Source organism: Peromyscus leucopus, chromosome 7 (assembly GCF_004664715.2).
Source record: "Peromyscus leucopus breed LL Stock chromosome 7, UCI_PerLeu_2.1, whole genome shotgun sequence".
NCBI classification, from domain to species: domain Eukaryota; kingdom Metazoa; phylum Chordata; class Mammalia; order Rodentia; family Cricetidae; genus Peromyscus; species Peromyscus leucopus.
In genome coordinates, this window is record NC_051069.1 from 6,668,504 (window position 1) to 6,681,642 (window position 13,139).

The following is a 13,139-nucleotide window of genomic DNA, read 5'->3' on the forward strand; positions in this document are numbered from 1 at the left end:
TTCCACTCAGATTTTTTTTTTGTTTTTTCAAGACAGGGTTTCTCTGTGTAGCTTTTGGAGCCTGTTCTGGATCTCACTTTGTAGACCAGGCTGGACTCGAACTCACAAAGATTCGTCTGGCTCTGCCTCCCGAGTGCTGGGATTAAAGGCGTGCACCACCAGCGCCCGGCCCACTCAGAATTCTTATGCTGTCCTCTTTTGCTGCCACACCACAACCTGTAACAGAATGCCTTTCCTACTTTTTGTTATTTTCTAGATCTCACAGAGATCCACCTACCTGTGCCTTCTGAGTGCTATGATTAATGGTGTGCACTGTACTGTCCCTTTCCTCCTTGGTTAGTGGGTCAGGGATGTACTCTGAGAAGCTTGCACTATAACAGTGTCCCTGTTTCCACGTGCCTCTGCTGTGTTCTCACTAAACCTTTTCTTCAGCACTTCTCTCAAACGGTCTCCTTATCACACAGAAAACCAGCAGGGATGAACCATCCTTTCCCTTTCACAGTAGGTACCAGTTAATACTTGCAGGAATCTTCAGCTTCCCCCATGTGAAGTGATGGCTCTTTATGACTGGCTGTTTTCCTCCAGAAAAAAAATTTATAGGTGCTAGCTTCTGTCCATCACCTGGTGCCAAAAAGTACTTCCCAGAGCCAGTTTCATATCCCCGTTAAACAATAGTGAAAGGCAAATTAAGTCCAACTAGCATAACCCTATTTCTTGAAGAACTCCCATCTACAAACTACAGCATGTGAGTGATGTCCTTGAACTTGGTATGTATCTATGGTGGCCTTAAACTGACCCTCCTGCCTCTACTTCCCAAGTGCTGGGATTACAGGTTTGTACCACAATTCCTAATTTGGAATATTGGTGTATTTGTGTGTGTTCGCATGTGTAGAGGGCAGAGGACAACCTCAGGTGTTGTTCCTCAAGTGCCTTGTGTCCTCTATTTGCTATTTTTATTTGTGTATTTGTCTCTGTGAGTGTATGTAGGTCTCAGTGGCCAGAAGACAGCTTGGATACCTTGGAGCTACAGTTACAGGCAACTGTGAGCTGCCCAACATGGGTACTGGTACCTGAACTTGGGTCCTCTGTAAGAACAGTACACCCAGTTCTTAACTGCTGAGTCACCTTTTCAGCCTTTCTCCTTCCATTTTCTGAGACAAGGTCTCTTAGTGGGGCTGAGGTTTGCCTTCGGGTTGAAATGGCGGGTGAGCCAGCTCCAGGGATTTGTTGGTCTCTTTCCTTCCAGCACTGGGATTACAAGTGTGCCACCATACCCAACTTTTCACATGGTGCTGGGGACCAAATGTGGGTTCTCATACTCATGTGGCATGCACTTTACCAACCTATCTTCCCAGTCTTGAAATATTAAAAACAGAATTGTGTGTGAGGGGTGGTGATGCATGCCATGGCACATATGTGGATGTCAGAAGACAACTAACTGCTGGTTCAGTCTTCTCCTTTCACCTTTTTTTTTTTTTTAAACATGGATTCTGAGGATGAAACTCAGGCTGCCAGTCTCATACAGCAATTCCCTTTACTCTCTGGGTATTCTGCCGGCCCTGGGATATTTATTTTTAAAGAGACTCAATACTCAGCCCAAGGAATGAAGCCTGAATGCCAAAGTACCAGACATTATTTTTGTTTAAAGACATATTGATTCCCATCAGTCAGTCCTTGCCAGATTCTTAGAAATGAACCAGGGAGACTAAAAACCAACTAATGAACCAGGGAAGTAAATGTAGCCAAGAAAGGTAGGACATTTTATTTTACATACAAAAAGGGTGCAAACTGAGTCCTTTCCTCCCCAAACTGGGAAGAGGTATACTTAAAATCACATTTGTGTTGTCCATGATGCCCTACGAAATGGGCTACTCTGAGATAACATATCCAGACCCACATTCCATTTTCTCCAAAGGCTATTTCTTCTGTAGAGGAGTTCTCCTCAATGGTGTCCACATCTCTCTATTGGAGGAAACATTTCAAATACACTTGAAATTGACATTCATTTGAAAAATACTACAAGTTTCATTCTTCACAGCTGCGTTTTTTTTTTTTTTTTTTTTTTTTTTTTTTTTTTGACCAGTGCCAGGGTTTATGAAACATTATCTTTAAAAAAAAGTAAAAAAAAAAAGGCATTTAACAATAACTAGACACATCCACACATGAATTAAAATTGATTTCCACAGCTGATTTATACATTATCTACTTTTAAAAAATTGCAACCAACATCCCAACATCTTTTAAAGAGTACAATGGGTAAAACTTAAAAAAGACAATAAATTAGAGAGTGTAATCTATCCAATGGGAATTGCTGCATCAACATTACTTTCCATTGGAGTGTTGGAGCATTTTTGGTTTCGTCTTTTCTGTGGTTCTCTGCTTGATAAACAGGGCTCCTTCCCAGAGTCAGCCTGCTCACTGAACTGAGCAGCTTACACTTGTCACACTGTCTCTGAGAACACTGAGGAACACACAGTTCCCAGGAGCCTGTGCTGTCTATGAGAGTAAAACACACACAGATGAGCACATATATCCATCTGTAAATACATGTATCCTCCAAGAAATGGCTCATGTTTCCTGAGACATTCCTAACAGATTGGTAAGCCTTCTAAAAGGCTTTGGTGCATGGGCTGGCCTGGGATTTGGTCTAGAGCTCTTGAAGAGGGGTACCAAAAGGTTTCACCTACCCTGGAAGGTGAGTTTGGGTTAGTCAGGATGGCAGTCGTCTGTGCATTGCTGGGATGACTGCAATGCACTCTGGCTTATGACCACAGATAATCCTCTGCTCTGAGACCTTAAAGGTGGTGATGGCACCAGACAAGTGATTGTGATGGGGGGGGGCAGGGGGAGGGGATAGGGGATAGAGAGAGAGAGAGAGACAGAGAGAGAGAGAGAGAGAGAGAGAGACAGAGAAATATCCTGTCTATACAACCGAGGTTTCTTTATAACATCAAGTTTGGTAATTCAACTAGAGATATATGGAGTACACATTCACTTTTTTTTCCCTTGATAAGCTGATCTGTAAATACTGGAGTGGGTTTCCTGGTTGTTGTTGTTGTTTTGAGAAAATATGTCAACTACTATTAGCTATATTCAGGGATCTACTTACTATTTTGATACAATAAGAACTCTATTCTTCTGTACTTAGTTACCTGCAAAAGGAGTAGGACAAACATCTTAAGACTGGTTATTGGATCAGACTCCCAGACTGGTGATGAAAACACTGTTCAGAACTCTACAAACTCACAGAAGGACCACAGTGGCCTCTTCTTTTTCATACTCAAAAACTAACCTCCTTAAAACAAAGTCCCCCAACAAACAAAGGAATTCTTATCTGAGACCTACCAACCCATTATGGGGAAGGCTGGAGTTATTGGCCATCAACATCTACATGGGACTTCCTTGAAGTCTGCAAAATCAAGAAACCCAGAGATAAGTGCTTGTCACCCACATGGCCAATCCAGATGGGGACCTAATTATCCTGGCTCCCTGAGGGTCTCTGGAATCAACCTGCCCACTTAGGGGCAATGGAGGGGATGGTGGCAGTGGCTTGGCAAAGGCAATGTTGGTTGTATGACCATGCAAACTCCTGGTCTTAAAAACTCAAGCCCTGGCATGACTGACACTGGACAAAGCATTACCAGGGCAACTAAACAGGAATGGAAAACTGGTTTCAGTATGAGCATGGAAGAGGTGGCTGGGACACAGGAGTCATGTGGGCTTGGGAGACCAAGTTCCTTTGAGGAAATGCTTTCTAGGCTTCTGAGAAAGTTCTTCTCGAGAAGTGCTGCTAGGTTTGCTCAACATGGAGGGAATGGATTATCTTTTACATTGTTTTTTAGATTAAGGCTATGATCCTTAGCAACCACTTTAACATAACACTACCATTGCTGGATACTTCTGGCACTACAAGTGGTTGCTAACATTGGACATCAACACTACATAAGCACTACAGCATACTTTTCCTCTGAACTAAACTGGAAGTTATTTTACACAAGATGGACACCATCTGGCTAATGGACATGGGCTGATTCCGAGTTCTTGTCCTTCACTAAAAAGGAAAAGGAAACTCACACTTTCAGAAACTTTAGGATCCTTGCTGTCTCCTGTAGCTTGTTCCAATGGAAATGGGAATTTTAACTGGAGACTTACCTACTCACCTAATTTACACATACCTTCACAGACCCTGTTTGCTCCTAGACAGACCCAAAATAGAAGAATGTTAATTAAGGCAGTCATGACTGCTCACTAGCTGCTGGCACATTCAGCGCAGCCTTGTGGGCAGTCTGGAGTGAGAACTCTGAAAATCCACTTCTATGATTGGACACTTTACACCTTGGTGTAACCTCTGGCCTGCTTCTACCCAAGTCTGCTCAGGCTGCAATGCCTCGAGGACAGCAAAGTTTGAGGAAATAAAACTCCGAATATTACAATATCAAATGCCCCTGTCTCTGGAACAGATGAGTTAGTTTTAAGGGGAAGTAAATGCATCAGTCCTAAAGAAAACTGTCCTCAGGTGTCATAGCTGAGATAGAGCAAGTGGATTTAGATGAGGGGAGATGGAGGGAGTGCCTGTGCCCTGGGATTTGGCTGAGCTTGCAGCCAGGCAACCGACAGAAACAGGGATGTGTATGGAGCCTGATGTACTAGTGGGGCTGGAACAGATGAGCAGATTGTTTCTGGGGAATTCAGTATGTTTTCATTTTAAGGAAGATCTTAAGAGAATTGCCCAGCTTTGGGACCACCTTAAGAGTGTCAATGGCCTTGAAAGGTCACCACCGCCCTGCATGTTAAAGGGACCTTTGCTACAAAAACCAAATATCTAGTAAGGGATTTGTGGGGGCTGGAGGGTGCCAGCAGTGCATTAGGAAGGACCCTTTCCCATTCCCACAAATCACTCAGGTTCAACCCCTCAAGAGCTAGCCTATAAAAATATTTTAAGACAAAAAAGGAGTCTTAGGCCCAGCTGCAGGGCACCCTACCCTGCAGCCAAGCTGGTCACCGCCTTTGCTTTATTGTGGAAGCAGGGTTGGGGAGGCACTTAGTGGGACAGAGAGTGCCAGGATGCTCTAGGCCTTGCCACCATTTCCTGGGATGAGGACTTTTACGTTTCTGTGGGGGAAGTCAGAGTTGCCCACATGCCAAACTAGGGACTATGTAAATTTCAGCGATGAGCTTTAACTACTACATAATGAAAAAGAAGCAAATCCTAACACTCAAATTCCTTATGGGGAAGTGGTTTGACCTGACTTTTCCCCGCTACTCTGTTTCATGGACAAAGATATTTCTTGTAAAGAAATGGACAGGTGGCAATCTTTACGAATGCTGAGCAGGTTTGAAGCCAATGAAGAGAGATTCCCTAGTCAAGGTCCAACAGAACAGGCAAGGCAAATAAACTCTGCTTCATTTGATACTATTTCTGATACATGTCCACAAAGAGCCCTGGCATCCCCCAGTCCTTTACATACATACACAGCAGAGTTCTCTGCTGCACCGTCACTAGCCAATACCATGTGGGTAGCTCTTTACACCCAGATACAAGACGTCTTTGCCCATGTGAATGATCCTTGCCACACTAGGGTAAGAAGCCACTGTTTGGAAATGTCACTAAAATGAAAACAGAACATGAGAAGAGTAAGCCCCATACTGTTAACTATGCAACCAGTGATGCTTCATGGTGGTATGTCCAGTGAGGACGTATGGTGGTGAGCAGAGTGCAGTGGGGAAAACGTGCTAATACATGGCCATATTATCTGGGAAGAGTCTCTGTTCAATTGTTAAGATAGAATTTTAGACCTTTCATTACAGTTTCCTTTTCTCTGGAATTTCCCAGCATCAACTAACCTTCCCTTCCCTGCTCACTGCAGCCCCATGTACCAAGTTCTAAGCCCGCTGCTATGGACCTGCTCCAAAATCACCACAGGCTTAATTTCTAAGGCAGACCAGCCTAGATGCTCTAATTCAGTCTTGGGGCGGACATGACATACTGATTTTCTTTTCCTGGCCCTAGGATGCTGCATCCTGAGACTTCTCTGGCAGTTGGAAGGCAATTTGCTGCCCTCTTTTGTCCACTACTGGCAATATGGTGGTGGCTGTTTAGTCACTAATTTTGTCCTCCAAGTCAACAGAAAGTCACATGGCTATCTAGTAGGAAGTCCCTGGCAGTGGAGGAAACAGAAATTTTGCTTTGTTGTTGTTATTAAGTATTTCCTCTCTGAGATGAGGTGCCTTCTGGTTGGTCACAGTCTGGCTCGGTGCTCATCCCAAGTGTTCAGGAGCTGGGCTTTCAAGCTCTAGGCTGATTAGGTCAAAGGGATCTGGTGGGGACTTTTCTCTGCAGCGGAGAAGATGAATGAAAATTCAAGTATGTTTCCTTGCCAACCTGAGAATTCACTCAGGATGACACAGAGTTTGGCTTCTTCTCTTCCAAGTGCTGCAAATCAGACTCTTTCCATCATGAATATCCTCTGGACCCACATTTTCTCTGAATGGCTTGGCTGGCCCATCCCCCTTGAAACAGAAAAAAGCACCCCCCCAATATAACCAGACACAATATGCATCTGCCATGTTGTTTATAAAACAAAAACAAAACCCCAAAAAACTAAAAGTGCAATAAAATCAGTTTCCTTTCCTTTGCTCAGAACCACAGGCTTGTTTTGCTACAGTCGGAGCAAGGGATTTGCTTATCAAAAAAGCTAAGAACGCCAACACACAGGGACAGTAGACTGCAGATTTCTCACAGCTTGTGTCCTACAGTGTAACTTCACGGGAGGAAGGGAGGGAGGGAGGGAGGGAGGGGAAGCCTTACTTGTAGACACACCTGGGAAGTGGAGAAGCCCTCCAGCCCAGGCTGTCATCTCCCTCCGACCTTCCTGGCCACACCACCAGCTTCTTGACCTCTCCTTTAACTTCGTAGTTCTTATGCTGGAGAGGGTTGAGGGTGGTGCAGAACCAGGAGTAAATTTAGGAAGAGGAGGAAGAGAACAGTAGTCCTTGAGTTTTTGTGAATGACACCTTCACTGTAAACAATGGGAAGAGAGTCAACCAGAGAGCCCAGGGCAAGCAGTGGAGAAGCAGCAGCTCTGGACCCGCTCAGAGCTCAGCCAGAGGGATCGCCACTGGCCCACTTGGCCCTGGCTGCCTGCACTGGCTCCTTCTGGGGGCATCTGTCTTCTTCTTTTTGGTTTGGATCTCCACCCTCCCCCACAGAGGAGTCCTTTCCAATGAGAAATGGCAGGAGCTGCAGGTGCAATTGGAGCCAGAGTCCCCAGGACTTGAGGACTCCTGGGAGGCACTGGTCACTTGTGTCGCTGAGCAGTCTTCTTCCTTTTCCTCTTAAAGAAACAGCAGCACCTGGAGCACAAGAACATTTAAGTCAGTCTAGAAGTTTCCAGCTCCAAGTAGATCTCTGCCTGCTTCTGCTTACTGCAGGGGGTAGGGTTGTTTTATGCTGGTGCCCACCCAGATGGCCGCCCACCATCTTGAGTACACATACACTGAAAGTAACAGGCAGTGTCTGTCAGAAAGTTAAAGGCAACATCTGATTTGAGTTGCAGCCATTCCACCCAATTATCAAAATGCTGCCCAAGAGACATGGCTGCCCCAGATATTCCCGAAAGAAGGGTGAAGAAGGCTTTGTTCCTAGACTACCATCAAACCCAGATACTCCATCTTTGTCCAGAACCAAGACGGAGGGTGCTCAGGGTAACATGGAAATAGCCTGCACTGTATGCCCCTTGATAGCAGCAGCAGTTCAGTGTAGCTCACTGGCCAGCAGGCAAGGGCTAAACTGAGGCAAATCAATCTCACACAAAGTAGGAGATCTAGAACCTTGGCAGTCACAGGATGCCAAAGGACTAAAGACTCTTTCTATCTTGTTCTTGGCCCCAACATGATGCCTGGAGTAAGCAGAAGCTCTAGTTCATAAAGGGTAAATCTTTATCTCCTGACACCAGAACAGGTGCCAGTCACCCCAAGGGGACCAATGCCCAAAGCCCAGGAGCTAATCCTCAGGAAACTCTGGTCACAGGGAATCCCCCACTTAGTTCCCTAAGACTGCCACTGTTCCAGACAGGGTTAGCAACTGGTTTGTTTAAGGTGGAGGCTGAGGCCCCCAAGTGCCATGTCTTGGGGAACAGCCTGTGGAGGAGTGGCAGCACTGGTCTCCCCTAACCCTGAAGATGCCCTCCTCACTCGAGCCTTTGGACCAGGAGGTGTGGCTGTTGCACAGGCACTAGAGAAGGGGATGTCAAGGGAGATGGCGAGGTTGATGTAAAAGGTATGTTCTTTCTAGAAATGTCAAATGGAAAATTAAGAGGTGGGCAGAAGGCAGTGGATGAGTCAAAGATGCCAGATGATGGAGGAAAATAAAGTTGTAAGTAGAGCTCAGACGCTTGATCCTTGAAAGACAACTTTTTCTGAGAAAATTATCTGAAGTCTCTCAGCTAACCTTTCCAGGGTTCTTTAAAATGACTTTTATTACTTTATGTTATGAGTATTTTGCCTGCATGTATGTCTGTGCACCACATTGAGTGCCTGGTGCCCACAGAGGCCTGAAGATGGCAACAGATTCCTGAGGACTGGACTTACGGACAGCCGTGAGCTGCTCTGTGGTTGCTGGGAAGGGAAACTTGTCTGGAAGTCGTCTGCAAGAGCAGCAGGTGCTCTTCACTTTTGAGCCCTCTCTAGCCCACCTCCTGGGCTTCAGTGCAAGGACACTCATGAGAAACAGACACCACTGCTCCCTTTCCACCTCCTACGTCCTCCCCTGCAGCTGATCCCTCCTTTCAGACCCCTTGAGTTACTGTATTTTCTAATGGTGTTTCTAATATTTTCATCACTAAAAATCTGGATAAAGTTTTTTCTTTTATCTTTTGAGACTGGGACTCATTATTATGTAGCCAAGGCTGGCTTCAAAATGTACAATCCTCTGGCCTCGGTTTCTCAGAGTTCTAGGATTTAGACTGAGAAAGTTTCTTAGAATGAAGAAACATTTACACAGACAGCAATGTGAGCTTTCCAAGAATTGAAATTCATGAATGAAATGTGGAATTTTCAGACAGGAGTTCCTTCCTTCCTTCCTTCCTTCCTTCCTTCTTTTTTTTTTTTTTTTTTTTTTTTTTTTTCCTTCCTTCCTTCCTTCCTTCCTTCCTTCCTTCCTTCCTTCCTTCCTTCTTCCTTCCTTCCTTTCCTTCCTTCCCCCCTTCCTCCCTCCCTCCCTCCCTTCCTTCCTCAAGACAGGGTTTCTTTGCGTAACAGTCCTGGAACTCACTTTGTAGACCAGGCTGGCCTTGAACTCACAGAGAGCCGCCAGCCTCTGATTCCTGAGTGTTGGGATTACAGGGGTGCACCACCACTACCCTGGCAGACAGGGGTTTCTTAAGAGAGCCTTACAATATTTTCTTCAGAATCTGGCCATGGAGACGCATGCCTGTACTTCCAGTGCTTGACAGTGGAAGAAGGGCAGAGTCCAGAGTTATTCTTGGCTACTTATCAAATTTGAAGCCAACCTGGACTATAGGAGGCCCTGTTTCAACAGGTACATAGACTGTGTGTGTGTGTGTGTTTGTGTGTGTTTGTGTGTGTAGCCCTGTGTATATCAATAACATTTATAAGTACTATTAATAGGTGTGAACCAAAGTGGTAAATACAACTGGAAACTGAGTAAGTTATTTTAAATAAAAATGATTGCCGGCTTAAAATAGTCCTTAATGGAAACATTGGGGAAGAATTCAAGAAAAAAAAATCTATACATATATATTAGAAATGAACTTTTTTTTACAATTTTTTATTCATTTTATATGTATGGGTATTTTGTCTGCATGTATGTCTATGTACCATGTATGTGCCAGGTCAGAATATGGTGTTGGAACACTGGGACTGGAGTTATAGATGGTTGTGAGTATTATGTGGGAGCTGGGAAATGAAACTGTTTGCTCTGAAAAGGCAACCAGTGACCTTAACCACCGAGCCATCTCTCCAGCCCCATAAACATAGACATTTGCCAAACTGAATGTCCAGAACCTAGTATTTAAGTAGACAAGTCAAATCTTATGAAGAACTAGTATTTCAGCAGTCTTAAAAAAAAAAATTATTTATTTATTTTATGTATGAGTGCTCTATCTGCATGTACACCTTTATTCCAGAAGAGGGCATCAGATCCTACCATAGATGGCTGTGTGCCTTCATGTAGCTGCTGGGAATTGAACTCAGGACCTCTGGAGTGCAGTCTGTGCTTTTAACTGCTGATCCGTTTCACCAGCCCATCAGTCTTACCTGTTTCAACTATGATTTTCAGTGGGTTTACTGACTCTAAAAATTAACCTCTATTCTTACTTTCTGTGTGGAGGACCCTAAGATGATGATTTTTATGTTTTCAAATAAAAATGCTAAAAAACAAAAAAACAAAAAACATCTGAAACACTGGGCCCATTTCTAAATGTCCAATGGATTCTCTTACTTCCTCCAGGACAATCCATAGGAAGTAGCCTGCGCTTCTGCTGAACCAGTGGAGTGTACATGAGCAGAAGCTGTCATTCAGAGGAACAGCAGCCATATTTTGCATTTAGAGCCCTATACAGCTTCAGCAGGAGGAGAAGCTTTTAATTCCACCAACAAGGAAGGGGACCCCACAATCTGTTCTTAAAGGCTTCGGTTTCTATGGTGACCACCAGTAAAAGGATCTGGACTTGAGGCCAAGTCTACCAGTAACTCTGTACAGATATGCTCCTCTCAGAACAGAGTACGGACAAATAACTCCCTTTGTGTCTTAGGTTCTCTTCCAGTTAATCCTTTGAGTGGCCAGAAATCCTTTATGAGTGAGAGCCGAAACTGATCCAGGATTCTCCACACAAGCCATCAAACACTTGGCCACAGGCCTCTGACCTGACCCGTGCCTTCTTCCTGTTATTCCTGTACCATGTCATCTCTGCAGTCTCCTTGCAGTCTCTCTTCTTTATCACACTCTTTTTCTCCTCCTCTGCACTCCAACTGGCTCAAGTCGCTGTGTCTAAGAAGTCTTCCTTGAGAACTCACAGGGATTCCTCACCCCTCAGTCTTCCGGGAACAGCATGAGAACTCTGAAGAAGCCCCTGCCTTTTACAGTGTACGACTCACTTTACAGCTAGGTGACAGTAAGCCTCTTGGGCAGGGCCTCCCCTTCACTTGCCCTGTTCTTCCCTGCTACCCCAGATCCCTGACTTCTGTGTACAAGGTTGGATGAGCATAGAAGGACCTAAAGTATTCACAGCTGGGATCATGTGACTGACACCTCACAGGAAAAAAACAACAAGACCATGACAACGTTAGATTACACAGACACATGAACAGACCAAATGTCCTCTTTGAAACCCTAACACTACCAATCATATTGCCATAAAACCCAACTGTCATCTTCAATAAATATCTATTCCTAGGCAAACCCCCGTGGACAATTTGGCTTAGTCAGGGTTCAGAAAACAAGGTCCATTCCAGTTACTGAAGAGAATTTTTCAAAATGAAGTAGTCAGAATCCAGCAGGCTATTGTCATAGCACAGACTATGACCTGACGTGTACAGACAGGGAGGGAGGGTTACAGACTGTCACTAACATGAATCCCTCAGCGATTTCCCTCCCACATCCCCGTATATCCTACATTTGTATTAAAGAAGCCTTTTCTGGAAGAAAAGACAGGCTCCCATCCCATAGCCCTGTCAACCAAGTCAACCCTTAACCCACTATACTCTCATCAAAGAATAAAGGGAACAAATAAAAAACCAGCAATGTCCAATCAACACCAAAATGTTGATTTTTTCCTTTAAGTTCTCCTTTCTGAGAGACTCTTACTATAGATGAAAAATTAACGAAATCAACAAGGCATTTACAGATTTCCTCCAAACAGCCTACTTCTGCATTTCAAACCAAGCTGCCAAAGGTGAGATTATCTGGTGGTTATTGAAACATCTAAAACCTTATCTTTCTAACCTTGGTCCCTCTCCTTCTGATACTATTAGTCATAACTTGGGAGAAAAAAGTTCACTCATCAAAAAAAAAAAAAAAAAAAAAAAAAAAAAAAGAGAGACAAGTTTAGATAATTGTGAGGTAATTTTTGGTAGGAGGGTGCAGTGATAATGAGGTGGGATTGAAAGAAAAGAAGGAAAAGATTGATTTTTGGGTACAGGCCTGCCTCACCCCACTCTGTGGACCTAACTCCCCCAGTCTGGGCGGCTAAGACATAAGGAGGTATATGGAGTTCAGTCAGTGTCGCTAATACTCTGCAATCCCAGTCTAGACAGGTCCGCTCCCCTTGCATGTGGACTGGAGAGAGGGACTCACCACAGGTTGAACATTTTCAGGCAGCTACAGAGTATATAAGGAGAAAAACACAGAAAAGGAAGAGAGAGAGGAGAGAGGAGAGAGAGAGAGAGAGAGAGAGAGAGAGAGAGAGAGAGAGAAATATTAGTCCGCGGATGAGATGGAAGTGGCTCTCTGTGAGCATGCACACATGCAGTACGTGTCTGTGTTTAGTTCCCTCCTGCTGAGGGAGGCTGAGCAGGCCACTTGGCCTTCACACTGAACAGGAGGCAGAAGCCCGAGAGGATGATCAGTGTGGAGCTGCATCTCAGGGGATGCAGAACAGAAAGAGTTGGTGGGAGCCTCAGGGTGGGCTTTCCAGGAAAGCAGTGACCTGGTCTGTGGGGACTCAAGCAGGAAGGCTGAACCATCTGGCTTCATACCAGGTCTTGTACAATGCTTAGCTAACTTCCATACTCCAGTTCAAAAAGCAGCAGCTAGCACTGAGCCCTTTGTAGGAAAAGCTGAAGAGATACTTTATCTTATTAGAAGATGAAACAGAGGGAATTTACCGCTTCGAAATAAATACTAGGGAAGGACCTAAATTCTAATCACACTAATTCTCAGGAGAAACTGGGTCCACCATCATCAAGATGTAGCCAAAGTATAGATAATAGAAATTCTTATACTCTTACTATCACAAAAATTGACCTAAAAATCATCTGCCCTCACATTCCTCCAACCATACTTCAACAAAAGTTGTCTTATACCTAAAAGAAAAGGGAAGTCAAGTGTCCATTTTTTTTTTTACACTGATCAAAACCCTCATCCTGTGATTTTTGTTCTGCCTTTACATTTAACAAGCTGG

The 13,139-nt window shown here is 44.4% G+C and overlaps 1 protein-coding gene across 5 annotated transcripts in view; it reads right to left on the reverse strand.

Annotated features, from left to right (window-relative positions):
* Positions 1-1,733: 1,733 nt before the first annotated feature.
* Csnk1g1 (casein kinase 1 gamma 1) overlaps positions 1,734-13,139 on the reverse strand; it is a 147,094-nt gene continuing 135,688 nt past the window's right edge. For 3 of the 5 annotated variants that reach the window (XM_028866481.2, XM_037207397.1, XM_028866458.2), the window contains 2 exons: positions 12,314-12,337; positions 1,734-7,353 (listed from right to left, as the gene is read on the reverse strand). In XM_028866481.2, coding sequence (XP_028722314.1) covers positions 7,299-7,353; positions 12,314-12,337 — 79 coding nt within the window. In that variant the 3' untranslated portion in view covers positions 1,734-7,298. The remainder of the gene's footprint in view (positions 7,354-12,313; positions 12,338-13,139) is intronic. The other 2 variants (XM_028866488.2, XM_028866467.2) reach the window with 1 other exon arrangement.